The sequence below is a fragment of the Zosterops lateralis genome, assembly GCF_965231275.1.
Source record: "Zosterops lateralis genome assembly, chromosome: 9".
Taxonomy (NCBI): domain Eukaryota; kingdom Metazoa; phylum Chordata; class Aves; order Passeriformes; family Zosteropidae; genus Zosterops; species Zosterops lateralis.
In genome coordinates this window covers 1,836,497-1,859,711 of record NC_139769.1, presented here as the reverse complement: position 1 = coordinate 1,859,711, position 23,215 = coordinate 1,836,497, and the positions used below count along the sequence as shown (strand labels likewise).

The window sequence follows — 23,215 nt, the reverse complement described above, 5'->3', positions numbered from 1 at the left end:
TTAACTCAAAAGTCTGGCACCTTCATCTTCATTGCTCCTGCTGGGGGCTGAGCAGAGGAGGGTGCAGGTAACTCCCTCCAGCTCTGGGGGGATTGGAAAACACAGGGGCTGCATCCTCTGGTTCTTTGTGTGGATGGGGAAGTTTTAATCCTAATTTCTGTCGCTCAGGATTAAATGTCTGTAGGGTGGGATCCACTCCTGGGCTGGCTGTACAAGGGGCAGACTAAAACAGGAATATTATTAATAATAATAGCAACTATTATTATTATTATCATAATAATAATCTTCATTATCACTATTATTATCCTTATTATTATAAGGAGATATATATAAAATATAATATATATATATAAGGATATTATATATATTATATAAGGATATCCTTATTATATATCCTTATTATTATAAAGTTATATAATTATATATATATACACATATTATATAAGAATATATAATTATATTAATTGTAATTTTATTATAATTAGTACAATAATATATGGTTTGATATTATAATATTATAATTATTATAATATTAAATTATACAATATATAATTCTATAATAATTATAAACATTATTATTATTATTGTTGTTATTATTATTATTATTATTATTACTATTACTATTATTATTATTCCAGCCCCAAATAATATTTATTATTATTATTATTGATAATATTTATCATTTTTCCCTTTCCCCCTCCCTGCAGTGCTCAGATGTCCTCAGGACACTCCGTGGCCGTGATGGGCATCGACTTCACCCTCAGATATTTCTACAAAGTCCTCATGGACCTGCTGCCAGTTTGTAACCAAGATGGGGGCAACAAAATCAGGTAAAAGCAGCTCCTGCCAGTCATAAAATATATAATATATTTATTTTCTTTAACCAGATGACCCAGGGGTTGTTTCCAACTTCATTTCTCCAAGGATTCTGTTACTTTCAGTGTGTTTTCTCTGATTTCCAGTAGAACTTGTGCTTGTCCTTCTCATAAAGATTATGTGGCTGTTTTTGTTATTCCAGATCAAACTTGCCATCAGCTAAATAAACAATCTGCAGGATTACAGAAGCAGAAGATAACAGATTTGATTTGATTTTTTTTTTTTGGTTATATTTAGACTCCTTTGAAATTCTGGATAAAAAAACCCAAAACATTCCTTATAAAATGAACACACTTCCCAGTTCCTCTATTTGTTGTAATTTCATCTATTCAGTTCCTGTGATTGTGTAAGAATGATACAGAACCTCAGTTATTTTAACTCCCAATTATTCAAATACACTTTGGGGATTTTTTTGTCAGAAATCCATAGCACAGCCTAGGCAGAAGAAGTCTGATTTCATCTGGAGTGTCCAATTTCAAACCCCTGGGTATCTTAATTGTTCCTTTTTTAAAAAAATCCTGTGGGGGTGGGATAAACTCTGGTTTGGATCTGGAGTAACCTGATAACGTGGTTTGGGCATTGCTGTTGGTTCCTTGTTTGTTTTTAAACCTTAAATTTGGGAAGGGAAGTGGTTTTCTGTCATCCTCCAGTTCTTTTCTGGTTTGGGTATTTTTCTATGTATTTTATGGCGCATAAAAAAAAACAAATCAGGATTTCTGGTTTGGCATTTCTCCCTCACAGTAAAAAACTGCTGCTGATCAGCAAGGTCAGATGCTTTATTCTGTTCCTGCATCCCCCAAATGAGGAATTTTGGGGGTATTTTTCAGTGTTGGACCATTCTGATAGAGAAATTAGATCCAGTGTTTCCAGTCTCGATATAAACACAGGTGTTTGGGGTTTTTTAATGTATCTCTCCTAAGGATTTTCTATCAGGAAAAAGAGCAAACCTCCCACAAATCCAAGTTTTCCTGCCTCCTTTGTACCCCTGAAGAGCGCAGAGGCTCCCCCTGCTCTCTGCTCACCCCTGACACATCCCATGGGAATCCCATTGAAAGCTGCTCCAGCCCCGGATCCCGCTGTGGCTGCCACCCTGCTGAGCTTTTGGGAACATCAAGTGGGGTTTTAACCTCTCCCTGTCCCCTCTGTGGCCACCAAGTCCCTGATGGAGTCCCTGATGTCGGTGCCACCCCGGGCAGGGCTCCTGTGCCTTCCCCAGCACTGCTGTCTGCAGCCATGGAAACGGGAGAGGGGAAAATAGGGCTGGACTGAACTCCCTGGATTCTGGATTGGGACACACATCCAATGTGGGAAGAGCTGAAAAGGGAGAGGAAAGCTTGAGGAGTGGAGCAGGAGTGATTTATCCCCCTCTAAAATCGAATTCTGACTGGGGAAGGCATTAAAGGAGAGTGTGAAATCTCTCTTTAATTAGTCACATAGTAAATTAATAAACCATTAAAGCTTTCTGAGTTCATTAGGCTCTGTTCATTTTTGGCTCTCCCTCAGTCAGACAATGCACTGATGGCTTTTCCTTTCTGGTTTTAATCAGCTCTGTTTCCAACTCATTGATGGCTCTGGCTCTCTGGAGCAGTAACAGATGGAAAAGCTTCGGGGAAATACCCAACACATTCTTTAAGGACATTTTGCAGGGAATTTGTTTCATGGCCCTGTTAAATGGAAACCTTTAGGATGATGTTTTTCTTGAAGCCCAAGGAGGTCTAACAGGAGGCTCTCTCTGTGTTTGGGGGGCAGGTGTTTCATCATGGAGGACAGGGGGTACCTGGTGGCACATCCAACCCTCATCGACCCCAAGGGCCACGCGCCCGTGGAGCAGCAGCACATCACACACAAGGTCTGCCTGCTTTCCCTCGCCTCATTGCACCTCTCTCATTCCTGAGCTGCTCTTTGGGTCTGATTCCAGAGCCATCAAATCCTGCCTTTCCCCCTTAGGAGCCTCTGGTAGCAAATGACATCCTGAACCACCCCAACTTTGTCAAGAAGAACCTCTGCAACAGCTTCAGCGACAGGACCGTGCAACGCTTCTATAAATTCAACACCAGCTTAGTGGTGAGCCTGTTCTTCTGCCTCATTTTGCTTTTTGAGTGTGCTTGGGTAGGGTTTCTTCTGCTGGAAACACAAGTCCCTGCCAGGGCTGGGAGCCAGCCTTGCATGGGGATTGGCCTCTGTTCCCCTTCTGCAGACACAACCCAGGCTGCACAAACAGAGTTCCCTGACCTGCAGGGGTTGTGGGTGTGAGCCCTGGCCAAGTGTGGCTGCTCTCTGCAGGGTCTCAGCCAGAATCAGGGAAAGAAAGGCAGTTTGCTGTTACTGGGGGAGGATTTTCCAGCTGTAGTTGGGATGTGCTGCTTTGGATCTGAGCTTTGACCAGTGTCCTGTGAGATCTCTAATAACTTACCTGTAGGTGTCCAAATAAATCCATTTACTGGTGAACATTCCCAGTATCTGTGAGACTGAAATCTCTGGGGTCCTGCACACTCTGTGCTCTCCATGGATCCTGTGTGAGCTTCCTCCTGTGAGGAGTCTGAACCAGGGGCTGTCATCCCTCACAGAGCCACAGATCCACCCTGGCAAAGTCCCTCTGCAATGATTCCAAAGCTGTTACACTGTGGGAGAAGATTCGAAAATATTTGCAAGTCATGTCAGAATACTTTATGTCAGCTTGGCTTAAACATTTTCCCCACACTTGAAAAGCCAAGTGGGAAGTGTGGTGTTGGGAAGGAAATTGTGTAGGACAGAGCAGAGACTTGTCAAAAGGAATTAGGGAATCTGCAGGAGCTGGGCAGTGCTTTTTTTGAGGCTCAGGAAGTTTCCAGCACCTGGTGGTGGCTCCCATGAGAACCTTGGGGAGGTCACTGAGGGCTGGCACAGTGGGGACAGGTCAGCGAGCGCTGGGAAGGAGTGACATGTCACCTCTGCTGCCCCATCCCATTTCCACAAGCTAAGCCAATTCCTTTCTATCTCCAGCAAAGTCTTTTCACCCAGAAGTATCTGGGAAGCAAAACTCACCCACCTTTTAATCAGCCTCTGTTTTGTGGGGCCATCACCTCTGCAAGCCCGTAGCAGAATTCGTGTCCCCACAGCTCTGTAGAATCCCTTGGGAAGTGAAGAGCCTTTACCTCCCTAAAACACCATTTTCCACCACTGACACGTTGTTTCTGCCCAGGGTGACCTGACCAACCTGGTGCATGGCAGTCACTGCTCCAAGTACAGGCTGACCAGGATCCCGGGCACCAACGCCTTCGTGGGCATCGTCAACGAGACCTGCGACTCTCTGGCCTTCTGTGCCTGCAGCATGGTGGACAGGCTGTGCCTCAACTGCCACAGGTGCCAGCTTGGGGGTGGGCTGGGACACTCCTGACCCCCTCCCTGCTTTTTTGGGGTTTAGAAGAGCACAGTGAGTTTAGCAGTTAATTCCGTGCAAGATCAGGGAAAATAAGAGTTGCTCTGCCTGTGCTCCCCCATGGGAGGTGCAGGGAGTTGGGGTGTCTCTGCCAGGTTGTCTGTCTCAAGAAAGATGAGAGACTTAAATATTTCAGAAGGCAAAAAGCATAGAAAAATGGCTTTATTGTCTAATTCTTACTGCCTTTTATAAGGTGTTCCCATACAGACTTAACATGGTTGGGGAATAGGAACGACACCTCTCTGATCCCATTGGTTAAACCAGAGAAACAGCAGAACACCACCTGGAGAAAGGTTGTGTTGAGAAAGGAGAGTTGTTTGCCAAGGTTGTTTTGAGAAGAAGCTTCTTTGAGAAATTTTTCCTTGGGAAAAAGTTAGCAGCTGCCAGCAGGCTGAAATCTCTCAGACCCAGAAATACCAGGCCCACAAGGTTGTCAGAGAGTTTAAGCCAGGGGAGTTTGGGTATTTAATGCTGAAAGACACTGAGAGATTCAGTGGCTCAAGAGCAGTTGCCTGTGAGTGAGCCCCTTTCTTCTGGCAAAGAAATTCCTATGATTTTACATGGATTGGAGGTTTTTAATTGAGGGGATCCAGGAGGTTTTGCCCACACCATCCTGAGGTGTTTATGGCACTGCCAGGAAGGATCCTCACATCCCAATCTGAGGGACTGCCTGCTTTTGGAATTCCAGGGGTGTGTCACCCTCAGTCCTGGTGCAGGACAGAGCAATCCCTGCTCCTGGGGGAAGGAGCAGAATCCCTGGACAGCCTTTTCCATGGGAACTGCTGCTCCAGAGCTGCACCACCGTGGGGTTAAAATCCCAGTGGTGTCTGATGGGTTTTCCCCATGTTTTCTGCCCTGCAGGATGGAACAGAACGAATGTGAGTGTCCCTGTGAGTGCCCACTGGAGGTGAATGAATGCACTGGGAACTTGACCAACGCCGAGAGCAGGTGAGACTGCAGGAACAAATTCCCTCTTTGTCCTGCTGACCTCCAACAAGCAGGAGTTCTAGTATGATGCAGCAGACAACATGGAATAAGTAAAGATGATTTGGATTGTGCTCTGAGTGGTTTTCTAACAGCACAAGGCCTTTCTTTGCTCCAATGCAGGAACCCGAGCTGTGAGGTGCACCAGGAGCCGATGACGTTCACGGCCATCGATCCCAGCCTGCAGGATGCACTCCCCCAGTGCATCAACACCCAGTGCAACCAGAGGACAGAGAGTGGGTAAGGTGCCTTTCCCCACCCCTCAGAATAAACTCTCTTGTGGAAATAATCCAATGGAAACAGCTCTGCTGTGAATGTTTTAAAGAAAAGAATAAAGGGGAGAAAAGTGTGATGCCAGAATGAGGTTCTGCTCCTGGCATTGAGGGCTGGCTCATTTTTGCTCATTATGAGCAATCTCCAGGGGCCTGAGCTGGATAAAACACACCACACTCTGACCAGACTGCCCAAATCCTTTCTTCCATCTTCCAAAGGCTGCAGAGAAAGGCTGGAACTGCAGCCAGACTTCACCACACTGAAAAATGTCTTATTGGAAGAGTTAAAAGTCAGATTCTCTTTTTGCTCAGGCTGAGTGGTGCAGGAAAATACCAAAGCTGACAGAGTTGGAAAAGGGATGCTGGAAATGCAACTTCCCTTGTGGTCCTTGAACACTTCCAGGGAATTTTTTCTGGCTGAAATCACGTTCTTGAGGGTTTACAGATGCTTTTGGCCTCCCTGTGTGTCATGGCTCTAAATCAGACTGAGCTTTGCAAAGGAGAGGTGTTAGACTGGAAAGTAACTGTGTTTTAACTGGGATATTTATTTGGGTATTTAATGCTGAAATCCACACAGGGATTGCTTTGGAGTGCTGGACTGTGAGTGGTGCATGGTGGACAGCGATGGGAAGACCCACCTGGACAAATCCTACTGTGCCCCCCAGAAGGAATGCTTTGGTGGCATTGTGGGAGCCAAGAGTCCCTATGTGGATGACCTGGGAGCAATAGGTAACTCTGCCTTCAGCTCTTTCTGTTCCAGAATGTTGCTTTTTTGTCTGCTTTTCTGTTATGAGTTGGGATTAAATGCTCGAGAGATGGTGTTGGTGTTCAGACTCAGATGTTTATTAATTCTTATCTATGTCACAGTCTCACAAGCTGTGAGTTTTAGCTAACTAAGTAAAAAATAGCTCTGTCTCTTTACAAGGTCTTTTAAGGATGAATTGTCCAGTTATGAAATGACACCTAAATTATTTTTACTTTTAACCCAATAACCAAACACTCGTGGCCCACAATGTGGATTTTTCTATCCAATTACAAAACACCACCCAGACCATGGAGGAGAAGGTGAAAAAGAAGGGCTCAGCCTCTGCCCTAAAACCTCCACCTTGCTTTATATCTATATTCCTGTATTCTAAACCCTTAAACTCTTAAGTTTTCCCCCCTGTGCTATCACACACTTCTATCCCAACCCCACACCCACAATCCCAGTGCTGTCACTCCATTTTGGAGCCTTTTTCACAGCCTCAGGTCAATGCAGTGTTTGCTTGGGGGTCAGTGCCTGTCAGCACAGAAAACCTGAAATTCCCAACAGAGCATGCAGCAGGTTCTGCACATAACATTTACCTCTTAGTGCTAAATCAGCATAAAGAGTGCACCAGGCAGCAAAGATGAGATGAATAACAATCACCTTTTGGAAAATCCTGATGTGGAGCTGAGTGTAACTCTGCATTCCTATCTTTAAGATGCACTCTCTCTGAATTCCTTCTCCTATTCCAAGTGAGCACAGTCAAGCACCCAGAAATCCTTGCAGAGCCTCTCCATGTTCCATGTTGTTGGTGCACCCAGAAATCCTTACAGAGCTTCTCCATGTTCCATGTTGTTGGTGCACCCAGAAATCCTTGCAGAACTTCTCCAAGTTCCATATTGTTGGTGCACCCAGAAATCCTTGCAGAGCCGCTCCATGTTCCATGTTGTTGGCGTAACCCTTCCTGCATCCTCTCTGAGTTCCTTCTATTCCAAGTGAGCACAGTCAAGCACTTGCAGAACTTCTCCATGTTCCATATTGTTGGTTTAACCCTTCCTCCATCCTCTCTGAATTCCTTCTCCCATCCCAACTGACACACTCAAACACCCAGAAATCCTTACGGAGCCGCTCCATGTTCCACGTTGTCGGTTTAACCCTTCCTGCAGAGCATTCACAGTGTCATTCTCCCTCTGCTTTGTCCCCTGTGTTTTAGGAGATGAAGTGATCACCCTGAACATGATCAAGAGTGCCCCCGTGGGCCCCGTGGCTGGAGGCATCATGGGCTGCATCATGGTGCTGGTGCTGGCCGTGTACGCGTACCGACACCAGATCCACCGCCGCAGCCACCAGCACATGTCCCCGCTGGCAGCACAGGGTGAGCTCAACTCAGGGCCTCAGTAACGGCCTGGGGGTGGAAAAATAACCAGCAGCACAACAAAACCTAAAGGAGAAGCAATGCCAAAGCTGTCCCCCTGGTTTTGTTGGTTTCCTTGGTTTTAGTCCATGTTGGAGCTGTAGGAGCGGGGCCTGGCGCAGGGGCTGTGTCTTGCTGCCCTCTCCTGGGTACAGCCAGAGCTGCTGCTGCTGCCCAGGGAGCCTGCCCACACCCAGAGGGAGATGAGATAAGCTGAGCTTTGCCACAGCTCAGACACTAATCCCAGCTTTCTGCAGCTCGACCCAGCACATCCATCACGTTTTGTTTTGTGCAGCTGCTGGGAGTGACACATTTTCCACCCACTTCTGCCTTGGCTTTGGGATGTGTCTTTTTTTCACTTGTGGTTCTGGACCATGTGGTGTTCATGGAATGTCTGTGCTTAGAGAGATGAAACCACTGAAGCCTGAGAGGCAAAAGGGATTCTGGTACAAAGATAAAGATCCAGAGGTGGGAACACCTCCCCGGAAGTGTTCCAGGCTGGGCTGGACAGAGCTTGGAGCAGCCTGGGATAGTGGGAGGTGTCCCTGGGTGTGGAAAAAGATGAGCTTTTAAGACCCTTTCCAACCCAAACCATTCTGGGAGTTTAAGTGGGATCAGAGCTCATTACCTCTATATTTGATCATCCCCCAGCTCTGCTGTAAATCAATTCCTTCTGAACTTTAAAGTGAGTCCCTTTCATGGGGAGGTGGGATTTTCCTGCTATTCCAGCCCCATCCACATTGGAAGAGGAGCACCCTCAGCTCAGACCAGTAACACAAAGTGCTCCCACTCCTGTTACTGGGGTGACAGCTGGCAGGGAGATGATGCAGAACATTCCTCTGACCAGTTTTATTTTCTGTGTAGAGATGTCAGTGCGGATGTCCAACCTGGAAAACGACAGGGATGAGAGGGACGATGACAGCCATGAAGACAGAGGGATCAGTAAGTACCAAAAAAACAGATTAAATCAGCCATTTGTTTTTTAACACCCTGGATTTGAATATGTGAGGAAGGCCTGTGCTGATCAGTAGAAAATGACAGAGCAATGTTTGAATTCAAACATCCAGTGCACCTTCAGTCTCATGCTGAAAAAGGACATTTTTCACTTTTAAAAGATAATTCTCCATTAGGAGTGGAGGAGTTTTGCCCCTTACAACCCCTTGTTATGAGCACTTCCAGAAATAGCTCTGATCAGCTTAAAAATTCCACAAAGGGGAAAAAACTCTTCCCTTTTTTCAGCCTTAGAAAGCCAGAAGCCAAGTCTGGCAAGTCTGGTCAGCAAAGATGGCAGTAAATCTCTTTTGCATTGATTTGGGGTGCCTGCAGTTCTTTGCCATCCAGTAAAAATGGCATTTTGCTGTAAGTTGAGCTGGTGCACCCAAACTCCAGGGGAGCTCCGGTGTCAGACTGGATCCCTGGCTCTGGCCCTCACTAAAACAATACTCAAGATTCAATACTGTGTCAACACTCAAAGATGGAAAAATAAGCATATCTGAGCTTCATGGCTTGCATCTCCTGCTTCTCCACTTCTCTTTTTGTTTCCTTTGGAGTCACCTTACATTGCTGCCATGGGATCCTCAGCACTGGCACAGCCCAGGTGAAGGATTTGGCTGGATCTTGACCTGTTCCCTATTGGAATTCCCATTGAGACAGATATTTTCAGCTCCACAAGGGTCCAATACAATCTGAGAGTGCCCAGAAATGGCTTAAAATAATTTGTGAGACAGCATGACCAAGTATATCTTGAAAAAGCAAAAAGATTTTAATTACAGGAGAAAACAATACAAAACAAAAGAACAAAAGCCGTGCACAGTGTAGGGAGAGGTCCCACACACCTGCCACAGCACCCTGAAAATGCCCCAAGAAGCCTCGTGCTCTTCCTTAAGTATTGAATGATTTAGGTGGGTTTTTGGCAAACAACCCAGTAGAAAATAACTGCATTTCTGAGGGACAGCTAAAGAGACCTGTGGATGTTTTTGTCTTGGCACTGAGCTGATTACAGCAAGGAGAGCACAGAAAATTCTAGTGTTTTCCCCTTAAAATTCCTAAGGTGAAACTGAGACCCTTTTCCTTCTATAGAAAACATCTACCTGGTGGTGTGTCGCAACAGGACACGAAATAAAGATATTTGACTGCAGTCAGGAGGCAGGAGAAATCAGAAGCTTTATTTACAATTCATTCAGCCCTTTTATAACACGTTATGCTAAAGGCATGTTACTGGTCCATAGGGCTGCCACCTCTCCCATTGGCTCAGTAACAGAAATAGCAAACAACACCTGTTGTTACAGGAAAAGAATATTGTTTACACAAGGTTGTTTTGAAAAAAAAAAAAAAAAGAAAACTGTTGAAAAGTTTCCCTTGAGAAAAGCTCAGCAATTCTCAGGCTCAGAAAATACTGAGCCTACAGTGGTGAGGATTGCAGTGCAGCAGTGGCCTTTGAAGTGGAGTTTGGGGGCTGTAGCAGTGTGGTTTGGGGGCTGTTGCAGTGTGTGTTGGGGTGTTGCAGTGTGGTTGGGGGCTGTTGCAGTGTGTGTTGGGGTGTCAGTGTGAGTTGGGGGTGTCATAGTGTGTGTGCCCTGCCCTGAGGCTGTCTCTGTGTATGTTGGGGCTGTTGCAGTGTGTGTTGGGCTGTTGCAGTGTGTGTTGGGGTGTCGCAGTGTGTGTTGGGGTGTCACAGTGTGAGTTGGGCTGTTGCAGTGTGTGTTGGGGTGTTGCAGGGTGTGTTGGGCTGTTGCTGTTGCAGTGTGTGTTGGGGTGTCACAGTGTGTGTTGGGGTGTCACAGTGTGTGTTTGGGGCTGTTGCAGTGTGAGTTGGGGCTGTTGCAATGTGTGTTGGGGCTGTTGCAGTGTGTGCCCTGCCCTGAGGCTGTCTCTGTGTATGTTGGAGGTGTTGCAGGGTGTGTTGGGGCTGTTGCAGTGTGAGTTGGGGGTGTCACAGTGTGTGCTGGGCTGTTGCAGTGTGTGCCCTGCTCTGATCTGTCCCTCTCTCTGTGTCGCAGTCAGCAACACGCGGTTCATCGCGGCGGTGATCGAGCGCCACGCGCACAGCCCCGAGCGCCGCCGCCGCTACTGGGGCCGCTCCGGCACCGAGAGCGACCACGGTGAGTCCTGGCCCCTCACTGCCTCCCTCTCAGCTTTGGGGGCTCCATTTCCTTCTGCACTCTGGCTCCTTGTGGGTAAGGCAGCCAGAGCCAAGGCCACACAATGCTTTGCTCCTTCTTGCTTTGCTGTTGGTTCTGAGTTGGGTTTTTTTGAGAGGAGACATCACCGGGGTCCTTCACATCCCCCCGAGGGGCAGCTCTGCCCTCTGCTCCCTGTGCCAGGGACAGCACCCAGGGAATGGCTGGAGATCAGGAAAAGGCTCTTCCCCCTGAGGGAACTGGAGTGACAGGACAAGGGGACTGGTTTTTGGAGCAGCCTGGGATAGTGGAAGGTGTCCCTGCCATGTCCCTGCCATGGCATGCCCTGGAATGGGATCATCTTTAATGTCCCTTCCCTTCCAACCCAAACCATTCTGGGATTTTGTGATCCTCCAGCACCTTTAAGCAGATGCTGGGCACCATCAGGCTCAGGGTGTTGGGATGTGTCTCCCCTGCCCTAAGACTAAATCTCCTTAAATCTGGCAAGCTGCTGGAGGGGTGTAATGCTGTTGACTCATGAGGAGGCTTAATTGATCAGGAAATGAAGAGGAGGAGGGCTAGACAGGGCAGTCTGCAAGCTGTCAGCTCTGCAAGGCTGGGGACCTTCCAGCAGACCTGGCCCAGCACTAAGAGTCTGCTTGCACTAATGGAATTGGGACAGGAAACCCAAAGGCCAAAGCCTTGAAACGTGCATGAACAGATGTCTCTTAGACAATCTTGCTCTGGGAGGAATTACCCTGGATTTGGGGTGAGATTACCTGTGCTGAGGCAGATTTGCCAGATTAATGCTCTCCCTTTGCTCCTTTTTCTTGCAGACCCAGCAAATCCTTCCCATCTTTTAGTCATCCTGGGTTAGCAGGGGAGCTGTCTACCTCCATCTGGAATGTGCACTGCTATTTTTAGTTTCTGTAATTCCATCTTCTTCAAAGGGCTGCCCAGGCTTCTTCCCCAATTCCTCCGTGCCAGCTCCAAGCCATGACTCAGAGCATGGGAAATGGGAGGCAGCTTTGGGGACTCAGCTGCTATTTTTTACCACCCTCCTTTTAGGTGTCTCCAGCTGAAAACCTGATTGAGATGCTCAGGAGCACCAGTGCTTCCACAACCTTTAGTCCTTGGTTTTTTGAGAGGGAGTTATTTCCAGTTAAAGCAAGATCTTTTTCCCTTTTAAATTTCATTTGGTTTTGCATGTAGAAGTGCTGAGGGGGAGTCGTTTGCCTTGCAGCCTGGTCTGAGTGGGAACAGCTGGTTTGGATAAATCCAGGTTATATCTGAACAGATTTTTTGGGGGTGGTATCTCTTATGTTTTGGTTTGAAATCAGTGCCAGCAATTCTGTTGTTACAAACCGTTGAACACGTGGGTGCTGTTACTGTTTGGGGTGGCACAAACCACAGGTCCCCAAAGCTTTGAACCAAAGATGATGGCGGGGAAAGGGATCCAGTGTGGACTTACAGGAGAGATGAGTTGGGTGGGCTTTTGTTCTGTTAATTAAGAAAATTGTTTTATACCCTCTGTAAGCACTCTGGGTGTGATTCCATGAAGGTGCCCAGCCAGCCCTGGGAATTCTGAGTGGCAGGGAAAGGGATCTATTAGAGAAGAGGATGAGTTTGTTGGGTTTTGTTCTACGAAGAAAACAGTTTTATTCTCTCCCTAAGCACCATGAAGGTGCCCAACCAACCCTGGGAATTCTGAGTGGCAGGGAGAGGGAATCATTAGAGAAGAGGGTGAGTTTGTTGGGGTTTATTCTAGGAAGAAAACAGTTTTACACCCTCTCTAAGCACCCTGTGTTGATTCTGTGAAGGTGCCCAGACAGCTCTGGGAATTCTGCGTGGCAGAGGAAGGGATCCATTATAGAATTAGGAAAGAGGATGAGTTTGTTGGGTTTTGCTCTAGGAAGAAAACAGTTCTCTGAGCACCGTGAAGGCACCCAGCCAGCCCTGGGAGTTCTGACCATGCAGCCTTGCCTCTCCTCACCGCTGCTGTTTCTTGCCAGGCTACAGCACGATGAGCCCTCAGGAGGACAGCGAGAACCCCCCCTGCAACAACGACCCTCTGTCGGCCGGGGTGGACGTGGGGACACACGACGAGGACCTGGAGCTGGACACGCCCCCGCAGACGGCGGCGCTGCTGAGCCACAAATTCCACCACTACCGCCTGCACCACCCCAGCCTGCACCACAGCCACCACCTGCAGGCCGCTGTCACCGTGCACAGCGTGGATGCCGAGTGCTAGGGACACCACGGCCACCTCCTGTGACACTGGGGACACCACGGCCACCTCCTGCAGGTATGACACTGGGGACACCACAGCCATCACCTGCAGGCCGCTGTCACCATGCACAGCGTGGATGCCGAGTGCTGAGGACACCATGGCCACCTCCTGTGGGGTGTGACACTGGGGACCTGCAGGCTGTGACACTGGGGACACCACAGCCACCACCTGCAGGCTGCCAGAGCCACCTCCTGCAGGTGTGACACCAGGGACACCACAGCCACCTCCTGTGGGGTGTGACACTGGGGACACCACAGCCACCTCCTGCAGGTGTGACACTGAGGACACACACCACAGCCACCACCTCCAGGCTGCTGTCACTGTGCACTGAGGACACCACAGCCACCACCTGCAGGGTGTGACATCGGGGACACCACAGCCACCACCTGCAGGATGTGACACTGAGGACACACACCACAGCCACCACCTGCAGGGTGTGACATCGGGGACACCACAGCCACCACCTGCAGGATGTGACACTGAGGACACACACCACAGCCACCACCTGCAGGATGTGACACTGGGGACACCACAGCCACCACCTCCTGCAGGCCGCTGTCACCGTGCACTGAGGACACCACAGCTGCCACTCCAGAGCCACGGGGACTGTGCTGCTCTCCCCAGGGACAACCTCACAGGCTTCCCCACCAAACTGAGGCATCAGAGCTTTCTGCATTTTTACAGATGGAAGGTTGGCTCTGGCCTGGAAACGTGCTTGATGAATGGACCTGCCAAAACACGGAGACAGATGGAGCAGGAGGCACGTTAGACCTCCAGGAACAGGGATGGGAGTTGATCCAGCAGCTGGAGTTTGTTGTGCTGAGCCAAGAGCAGAGAGGGAGCTTAAAGAGCCAGAGATGATTTGGTTTCCTTAACTGGAAGAGCAGGGACCTGCAGCTGGAGAGCCCAGAAGTGGCAGGGAAGGCTGCTGGCCTCCCTGCAGGTGGAAAGCTCCCTGTGCCCACGTCGCTGTGCAGGACCTGGGACAATGCATCTCAAGATTTTTAAGTAAAGGATTATTTTTCTACTATTTATTGAACTCGAAACTTTGGGGGGAGGGAGGGGAGAAAACCTGTTAGGGATTCTCAACGAGTACCATGTGCATTCTGTGCTGGGGAAGGGGCTCTTCCCAGGAAAGCTGCTGTTCCTGAGGAGCTCAACCTTCATCCAGTGCCCCACTCTGCAAAGGGAAAATGAAGAAGCCCTCTCTGCCTCGCTGTTTACATTAGGATTGCTTTCTTTTCCACACTCGTTTCCTGTAAATATTACAGCCTGATTTCTATTCCAGTATTGTCTTCCTTTTTGCAGAGGAGAAATCCTGTACTCTGTTGGTAAAATCCGGAGAATTCTGCCCAGAAAACTTCTCCATCTTTTTATCTCTTTGCTCATCCTTAAAGGATTCCTGTGTGGAAGTAATAAAGAATTTCTTTAGCATTAGTTACCAGATAATCCCAAATGGAATCTGTGCCATTCTTCTGTTTCCTTAGACCACGAGTAGGGATAAACCAGTGTTCTGTAAAACTCGGGTTACTGTGGAAGAAACCTTGAAACCATAATGAGAAGCTGCTGCTGTTTGTCTGGAGTTTTAACCTTGCTTGGTAATTCAGAGAAAGATTAATCAACGTCTACAACACAGGGCATCGTAATTATCAATTAGTTTTCAATCACAGTGTTGTATTTTAGACTCACATTTTGTGATTACAATGATATCAAGCCGTTCTTGCACTGTGCATATGATAAACATCCATTTATATGTAGTTTTTAAAACAAAATTGTTTTAATTAATATGGTACTTAATGCTGTATTATGTAAAAAAAAAAATCGGTTCTTAAACAGTACAGTAAAATAACTCTATGTGTGATACCAGGATACCCCTTTATACTATGTATAAAATTAAAATCTCTAGTGAAATAAACTGTATATAAGTATAGATCTGTGGAGAGGTGGCTGCACTGAAACGATTCTGCCTCAGTTTCCTTCTCTGGCTGAACAGGACTGAAAATTTGCTCCAGTTTTAGCAACAACCTTGAAAAATCTCCACTTTCAACATAAATGACAGTATTGATGGAAGTTGAAAAGCCTTTTTTTAGCTGGTTGGTCATTATTTGGGAAATGACCATTTCTGGAAGTGATCAGCCACTGCTTAGGGTCACCAAAGCAAAGAATTGAAGGATTTTATTTTCCTGATCCTCTCCTGAGACCTCAGTGGCTCTGGATTTGCTGCTGTGCTGTGTTTGTGCAGGATTTGGTGGAGGCTTTTTGCTGAGCAGGCAGGGCAGGAATCCACTGAGCCTCTGCTTTGTGCTCTCAGGGCTCTGATTCCCTGGGCATCAGCCAGGCTGGGATTCATTTCCAGTCTGCAATCCAAAGTCAGGCTGGGGCTTGGATACCGTGGTGCAAATAATTTTTGATAAAATGTATCAGAAATGTCATTAATGTGGAAAAAGTCATCGTGTTCATCACCTGAACTACACCATTACTTCAGGGGAGAGTTTTTTTGGTGATTCCTCACCTTCAAAGGGAACCTTTGCAGGGTTCTCTTGCAGCTCTCCCAGGAACTCAGGAGCCTCCAGAACCTCTTGGAACAGCTCTTGGAAGTCCAACAATTCCTTTTGCTTTTGCCTTAAAAGCTTTTCAGGAGTTTCTCCTTGCTGCTGCTTCATCTCTTTTCTTCTGGGACATAAAAAATGGTTGTTGATTTGAGGGGTCTGCACAGCCCTACTTGAAGTGATGGGAAGAGCCTGAGCTCTTGCTGGTAGAAAGTAATTCCAGGGAAAACTCATTTCCAGGTGTGCCAAATCCCACTGACCTTGTCCCAGCAGGAATAAATGGGAAGCTGGGAAAGATACCACTGCTGATAATGGATGTCATTGGGGTTTGTAAGGAGCTGCATCAGAGCTTTTAATTTTTATTGCCTCAGTTCTGCCATGGCCTTCCCTCCCCAGCATTGTTTTACTGTGTTGACTGAGGAGCAAGATCATAAAAGGAGCAGTTTAAACCCTGGATCCTCCTTCCCTAGAACTGATAAGGCTTTATGGCCATTAATTTTCCACTTATTTCATTTTCCCAACATAGTTGTGGAAATTTCCTGTAGGTTTTCTTTCATTCTCCCAACAACAACAAAAACAAAAAAATGGTTCTTTTAAAGTGAAAATGAGCATTGCCTTCAGTTTGTGCTCATGAATGTTAAATTGACTCAATGCTTGGAGTATTTGAGTATCTGCCAATGTATGGATTTTCTTATATCCAAGGAACCACGGAGGAGCATTTCTGTGGGCAGAATATATTGATTGAAAATGCATTAAGATATATATATATTTTAATTTATTTATGCTATTGCCTGGCTAAAAAGCGTGATTTGCAAAAGCCTGGGTACAATTTACCCGGGAACATTTTATAAGGCCACTTAAGCCATGAAATTTTATCTTTATCCTTGCCCTTGGCAAGGGCAGGGAAGGGAGGATGGATGGGAATTCAGGAGACGTTCACATGCAGCAGGACTTGTGACTATAACTGGGCAAAGGGAGATCTCTCAAAGGCTTTATTCTGTCAACTGACCCAGAAATGGGCAAGAGGAGAGAAAGTGGATTTGTCAGAGGAAAAACTATGGGAGTAAGCTGGCAGCAAATATGGAAAAGGAGAAGAAACTGGGATGCAAAAGTCCTGGATCTAAGAGGGTGCAGGTAATCCAAAAGGCTCTTGGCGAGTTCCAAGTTTAATTTGCAGCGTTCCCAGCTCTTGGCTGCAGTTGTTTGTAAAAGAGATTCCCAGCTATGGCTGGGCTTTTCAAAGGAGCCTGCTCTGGGCTGTCAGTGATGTTTGGAATATTAATTCCTGCAGCAGTTAACTCGGGAACCATTGGATTGTTTCTCTGTACAAACCCTCCCCTTTGCCAGGGAGCCTAAGTGGGGAAAAGGCACATCAGTGCCATGGAATATTTCATATTCCTGCCTGGCAGCCCTCGGGCTGATCAGAGGTGATGATTTTGTGCTTTGTGCTCCGAGATGAGCACGGAAGGACCTTGGCCCAGAAGGGCTGGCGCTCCTGGAGCCAAGGCTGCAGTGGAATTTGGACACTGCAGTCCAAGAGTGAAATTCTCCAAGCCCTGCCTCGTTAGTGAGGTGCCAGGCACAGCTGGGGTCAGTGCCAGCCCTTGCTCAGAAGCTCTGCTGGTTCCTCCTCGGGAGAAGATCCCATGGGATCACTGGTATCCCTTTGGAGCAGCCACTCTCTGAGCAGAGGAGCAGGAATGTGATCCAGACATGTCTTGGATCTGGAGGTTTTCTTCAGCTCAGAGTGGCCTCTTCGAAATCCTGTGGAAAAAATGATCCCTGGGCTGGTTTCCTTGCTGGGAGCTGCCCAGGGAAGGAGCAGTCCTGGTTTGCTCTGTTTTGTTGTTGGTTTTTGGAGCAAATTCAGCACTGCTTGATCCCTGCCCTCTGCTGGGGTTGCCTCTCCTGGGGCTCCAGCAGTGGCAGCAGGGAAGGGAATAATCTGCTGGCCAAGGGCACGGGGCAGGAGGAATCCTTCCATCCCACCATCACTTGCCTCTGGAACAACTCATGGATAAAGGGAACAGCCTCCAAAACTGCCAAGTCAGCACTTTTCACAGGCACTTTGCAGGAAAAAAATGTGCAGGGAGGTCCTGACAGAACTGGTGGTCTTCCCTTAAATCCACTTGAACCATCAGACTGCCAAGGATTTCCAGTTTGGCCAACGCTGATGGATTTTTCCAGTTTTAAAACCCTTCCAATGGCACCGAGGCAATGAAATTGGGCAGACACCCCAGGCTGGGCTGGCACCAGCAGCAGGAAACTGGGAATGCAGTCAGAGAGTTTCATTTCCTTCTCTTCACTTCTCCAACATTCCGACACTGCCACGAAGTTGCTCTCCCCAACATCCATTCTCGTGGCATAATTCGTGCAAATCGCATGCAGGATTAAAGGTTGAGTAATTAACACCATCTAATGGCTGTAAAATAATAATAACAACCTCCTTAATAATGGGTTTATTTCTCTTGCAGCTGGACCAAGGAAATACCTGTAAACAAGGCAGAAAAAACCTCAGCCAGGGAACCTGGAAAACAGGAAGGGGATGGATTTTTTTTATCGCTCTGAACATGGAGAAATCAGGCACAGCACGTTGGGTGACAGTTCCTATGGAAACCTTTTATAACTGAACAGCAAAACGTTTGAAAGCCTCATAAATTTTTGGGGAATGTTTCTCTGGTGTTGCCTCCTTGAGGCCAGTTTTCCACATTGAAGGTTTTTTTTTTTTCCATGTGTAACAGGTTTTTAAGGACAAAAATATTGTGGAGGTGCTGGAAATTCCAGGCTCTGCTGGCAGGGCGAAGTCATGGGCTGGTTTATCTTCTCCAAACAAATTGTTGGTCCCTTGCCTGCTCCCTCCCAGTCCATCCCAGCTCCTCAGTTAATCACAGCAAATTTCCTCCAGGTTTATAATTAGCCAGCTCCAAGGAGCAGAACTGGAGATGTATGGATTTACCCTATGGGATGATTTCACCCTCAGAATTATGATTTCCCTGGTTTTTGGTGCTAAATGGTTTTGTAATTCCTTGTGAATTCTCATTCTCGGTTTCCAGTTCCTAAAAAATTGGTGCTTTTAGGGGCTCTGAGAGTGAATTATTTGGAATTCCCATTTTCAGCACATTCATGGGCTGGCCAATAAAAATAGTCCTGGTAGGAATGTGAGGCTGGACCTGCTTTTGCCAGGAATCCAAGGAACATTTGGATGTTTTTTAATAGTAAAATTGCCAAGATGCACTTGGTGCCAATAAGTAATGACTGAATTTGAAGCTGAATGAGGAAAAATGAAGCCTGTGTGGGAAGAATGGTGATTTAAAGCAGGGGAGGGCATTGATTCAGGAGAAAGTGCTGCAGAGGTTCCCCTGTGAATCTCTGGGCCATTTATTGAGGAGAATTGTATTTGTTTGATCTCATTTTCCTTTGTTCTCAGTTGTTATTCAAGAACTTGGCTTTGCTTTGTGGTGTTTATTTTAAGATTTACTTTTTTTTTTTTTTTTTACTGCCTTTAAACACAGCCACAGAGCTCTGTTAATGATGCATGGGGCAACAAAGGTTTGAAATTCTGCTGCAGAGACCACAGGTCCCAAAATAGCCCATTACAGCAGAGCCCAGTAATGATTTCCTTGCAGGAGTTACTCACTTTGTAACTCACAGCTCTGAACTCTCCCACCTTTTTGCTATTTATTTGCAGGCCACTGAGTTAAAAAGAGTGGAAGCAAAGGAGAAGCTGCTTAACTGGCTGATCCTGAGATAATCCATCATTCCCAAACTCAGGAGCAGCAAATTCACAGCCAGCAGGTTCCACTTGAAGTGTTTAGCAAAAGAATTTTTGTGTCTGGGTGGAAGAACAGGAGCAAAGAAACATCCCAAGTTTGGGCATGTCATGGAATGGTGCACTGAGAATGCCAAAATTACTGGAATTTTAGGGGGAAAAAAGGATAAAGGAATTCCTGTTGGCACCTCTGGTGTGTTTGGGGTGCAGTGTGTATTGTGAGGTGAGCTGGGTGATCATCACCAAGCTGATTATTGGTGTTGGAAATGAAATCTGCATCTCTTGGATTCAAACTTTCAGTTTCTTCACAAAACAACAGGAGCAGCTGGAGCAGGAACAGTGGGAACAGCAGGGACAAAGGGAAACACATTGTTTGTGCTGCTGACATGAGGTGCTGGTGCTAATCCATTGTTCTTATGGAATATGCAGCAGCTGATTCCACATTTAATAGTTTAATTTCTCTTTCATTAAAGAGCTCACAGCCACATTCCCGTACTTTTGGATGTAAAATCCCAGAATCCTGGACTGGTTTGGGTTGGGAGGGACCTTAAATCCCATTTCATTCCACCCCTGCCTAACTGCACCTGTAATTCCAAAAGAATTGAGTGTCAATTAAAATTCTTTGGAATTACAATTGTAATTCACACTCATTCCATAAAAAAAAAATAAAATATATATGGCAGGTATGACTTCAAAGCTGCAGAAACACAGGGAAATTTATCTTTTTAGGAGAGCTACAAATGCAGCTGCTGGGGTTGGATATTACTCTTAATTAGCAAGGAATTTAATGAACTAAATTGAATCATTACAAAGGGGTTTATCAGTGTGGCAGCATCAGGGCAGCAGCACAACTGAAGTTACACTGGACTGTTCTGGTTTTTAATAATGCTTTTTGCTTCTGTGGCAATATTGAAACAGAACAAAAGTAGTTTAGAAAATGAGAAATTGTTTAGATCACAGAGCATAAACGTGGAAGGGTTTGGTTTGGAAGCTCCAGAAAAGGAGTATAAAAGTGTATTTCTCTGATATTTTATATATTCTCTGAATATATTCCCGTTTTTTAGAGTTTCTCTGGAACTATTTGCTGCAGGAGTTTTGTTGGTGCCATCGATATCAAACTGCTCATTTGTGAATTCTTTCAGCAATTCACTTTAAATTTGAATGACTGACATTTAGGGATACCTGCAGCCCATCAGAAAAGACCAAAAAAAAGGAAATTTTTGAGGAGGAAATCGCTGTAGGGAGAATTAATGAGCTCTGGTTAGAGGTGAAGCAGTGTCCACCTTCAAACTGGAAAATTAACTGTAAAATTAATTATTCTGCTTGAATTCCTTCAGCAGCATCACTAAATTTTATGATGTTTGAGCAGATCCATCATTTCTGCTGTAACAGCTTGATCTGGTGATAGATTTTGAGGAGATTTCCCATGTTTCCATATTCCCAGGAGAAGAGTGTTCCTTTTTCATGATCCCAGAATTATTTACATCCCATAATCAATGAACCCTTCACACATCTCATTTCCAGTGATTTTATTTATTACAAATAACGCAAATATTGAAAAATGAGGAAGAAAAAAAATCAGGGAAAAGGGAGCCCTTGTAACAGAAGTTTGTCAGCTGTCAATTTTTAAATAATAAACCAAAAATCCCTTTGATTGCTGTAGTTTTAAAATCAATTTTAGAAGGAATGAAGGTCCAATATATATTTTTTATATTTAATTTGTTTTGGATTTGGGCTAAAGCAGTTTCTAAAATAATTTATTTGGTGGAGTTTTTTTAGTCTGTAACTGGTAGTTAAAATGGCACCTTGAACCAAGTCAAGAATTATCCATCAGAATTAGATTTTCTTGATAAGAACAGTCACAGCCACCCAATTTATCTCCAAGTGTTCTTCCAATTTCCTTTTTAAGGCTCTTTACATTTCAGGTCTGGGTTCTCTTGTGCCTGTTCTTTGTGGTTGGCCCGTTGTCTAAAAATGGCTACAAATATTTAAATTATTCTTCACTCATTTATAGCAATGATGACAACGTTAAGAGCTAAATTTACTGTGTTGTAAATGACATTGCAAGGAACTATGCTGGAGGAAAAATGGATTTTCCAACAGAACAACCTATTTTATTTTTTTTAAAGTGGGTGCTGACTGAGTGAAATGTTTGTATCAACAGAGATTTCATGGAAGGGGGAATTTATTTTATTCCATACATTTAATTCCATATATTATTATTCCATGAAATATTGTCTTTCTGTTGTGATGCTCCTTTCTGTGGCAGGTCACAGCCCTGTATCACCAGCACGGCATCCAGGTGCTGTTTCCCTCATTTTTTCAGGGATTTTAATTAGTTTGCCACATTCCTGATGAGGAATAAAATCGGGACAAGACTCTGGGCTGCTGTGCCAACTGATCTCCAGTGGAGATCTTGAGATTAGATGTTGGACTCGATCTCAGAGGTCTTTTCCAGCCTAATGGATTCTTGATTTTGTTGCTGTTCTGTGTTTTCAGTCTCTCCAGTGGATCTGTATCCAAGGAAGGCACTGATGGGGATTTGGGGAATGATCCCTGATGAGGAAGATGACAGTGCCCTGGCCTTGGCTTCTATCAGGATGGACCCTGGGGCAACTCCCCTCACAAGAGAGCCCAAAATCTCCTCTAGGATACTCAAATCCTTCCCAAAAATCCATCTGGAGATGTGTTACTGTGGGGATGAAGTGAGGAGAAGGGTCTGAGGGAGCTGTCCCTGAGCCAGCAGAGTGTCCTGGGGGACAAGAGGCCAGTGGCATCTTCAGAGAATTCTCTGCAGGTCAGGGGTGATCCTGCCCTGTGCCCAGCCCTGGGGGCACCTCTGGGTGCTGTGCCCAGCCCTGGGGACACCTCTGGGTGCTGTGCCCAGCCCTGGATCCTCAGCACAGCAGGGACAGGAGCTCCTGGAGCTGAGGAAGGGCCTGGAGCATCTCCGTGCCCAGGAGAGGCTGAGGGAGCTGGGGCTGCTCAGCCTGGAGAGGAGCCCCAGGGAGAGGGGACATCAGCCCTGGGTGTCCCTTGGGTGTCCCTGGATGTCCCTTGGGTGTCCCTGAATGGAGGGAGGGCTCCCAGCAGGCCCAGGCTCTGCTCCGGGGCCCCAGCAATGGCCCCAAATCCACGGGCAAGGATCAATCCCAGCAATTCCCCCTGCACAACAGGCACAACTTCTTCACAGTGCTGGTGACAGATTGTCCAGAGAGGCTCTGGAATCTCCTCCCTGGGGATATCCCAGACCCGTCTGGCCACAATCCTGTGCCGTGTGCTCTGGGATGAGCGCTTGGACCCGTTGTGTGAGAAATTGCATTGCATTCCCCCTTCATCCCGCACAGCCCTTGGAGGAGCTCCGTTACGGGGAGCACCGAGCCCGCTCCGCCGCCCGGGGCTGGGGCGGGATGGGGTGTGGAGCCGTGAGGGGCCGGGGCTGTGAGGAGCCATGAGGAGCCCTGAGGGGCCATGAGGGGCTGTGAGGAGCCGTGAGGGGCTGGGGTCTGGAGCCGTGAGGGATCGTGAGGAGCCGTGAGGGGCCGGGGCTCCCTCAGGCTCCCCCCGTGAGGGGCAGCGAGGAGCCGTGAGGGGCTGTGAGGGGCCGGGGCTCCCTCAGGCTCCCCCGGGCGGGACCGTGCGGGGTCTGGAGCCGTGAGGAGCCGTGAGGGGCTGTGAGGGGCCGGGGCTCCCTCAGGCTCCCCCCGGGCGGGGCCGGGCCGGGCAGGGCGGGGGCGGCCCCAGCGCCGCGCGCTCCCCCCGCGCTCCCCGGGCGCGCG

At 47.0% G+C, this 23,215-nt stretch overlaps 1 protein-coding gene and 1 long non-coding RNA gene across 2 annotated transcripts in view; one reads left to right on the top strand and one right to left on the bottom strand.

Moving 5' to 3' along the window:
• The window catches only part of CACHD1 (cache domain containing 1), an 88,871-nt gene extending 75,575 nt beyond the window's left edge, over nucleotides 1-13,296 (top strand). Inside the window, exons 17-28 of the mRNA XM_083867179.1 lie at nucleotides 708-830; nucleotides 2,626-2,725; nucleotides 2,824-2,940; nucleotides 4,058-4,218; nucleotides 5,156-5,242; nucleotides 5,402-5,518; nucleotides 6,128-6,279; nucleotides 7,509-7,670; nucleotides 8,574-8,651; nucleotides 10,709-10,810; nucleotides 12,841-13,133; nucleotides 13,256-13,296. Coding sequence (XP_083723305.1) covers nucleotides 708-830; nucleotides 2,626-2,725; nucleotides 2,824-2,940; nucleotides 4,058-4,218; nucleotides 5,156-5,242; nucleotides 5,402-5,518; nucleotides 6,128-6,279; nucleotides 7,509-7,670; nucleotides 8,574-8,651; nucleotides 10,709-10,810; nucleotides 12,841-13,079 — 1,438 coding nt within the window. The 3' untranslated portion in view covers nucleotides 13,080-13,133; nucleotides 13,256-13,296. The remainder of the gene's footprint in view (nucleotides 1-707; nucleotides 831-2,625; nucleotides 2,726-2,823; nucleotides 2,941-4,057; nucleotides 4,219-5,155; nucleotides 5,243-5,401; nucleotides 5,519-6,127; nucleotides 6,280-7,508; nucleotides 7,671-8,573; nucleotides 8,652-10,708; nucleotides 10,811-12,840; nucleotides 13,134-13,255) is intronic.
• LOC310912550 lies at nucleotides 13,170-13,584 on the bottom strand. Its single transcript, XR_014590681.1, has 3 exons — nucleotides 13,505-13,584; nucleotides 13,332-13,467; nucleotides 13,170-13,249 (listed from the first exon to the last, which is right to left on the bottom strand). It is a non-coding gene; the product is annotated as an uncharacterized lncRNA (long non-coding RNA).
• Nucleotides 13,585-23,215: the final 9,631 nt, after the last annotated feature.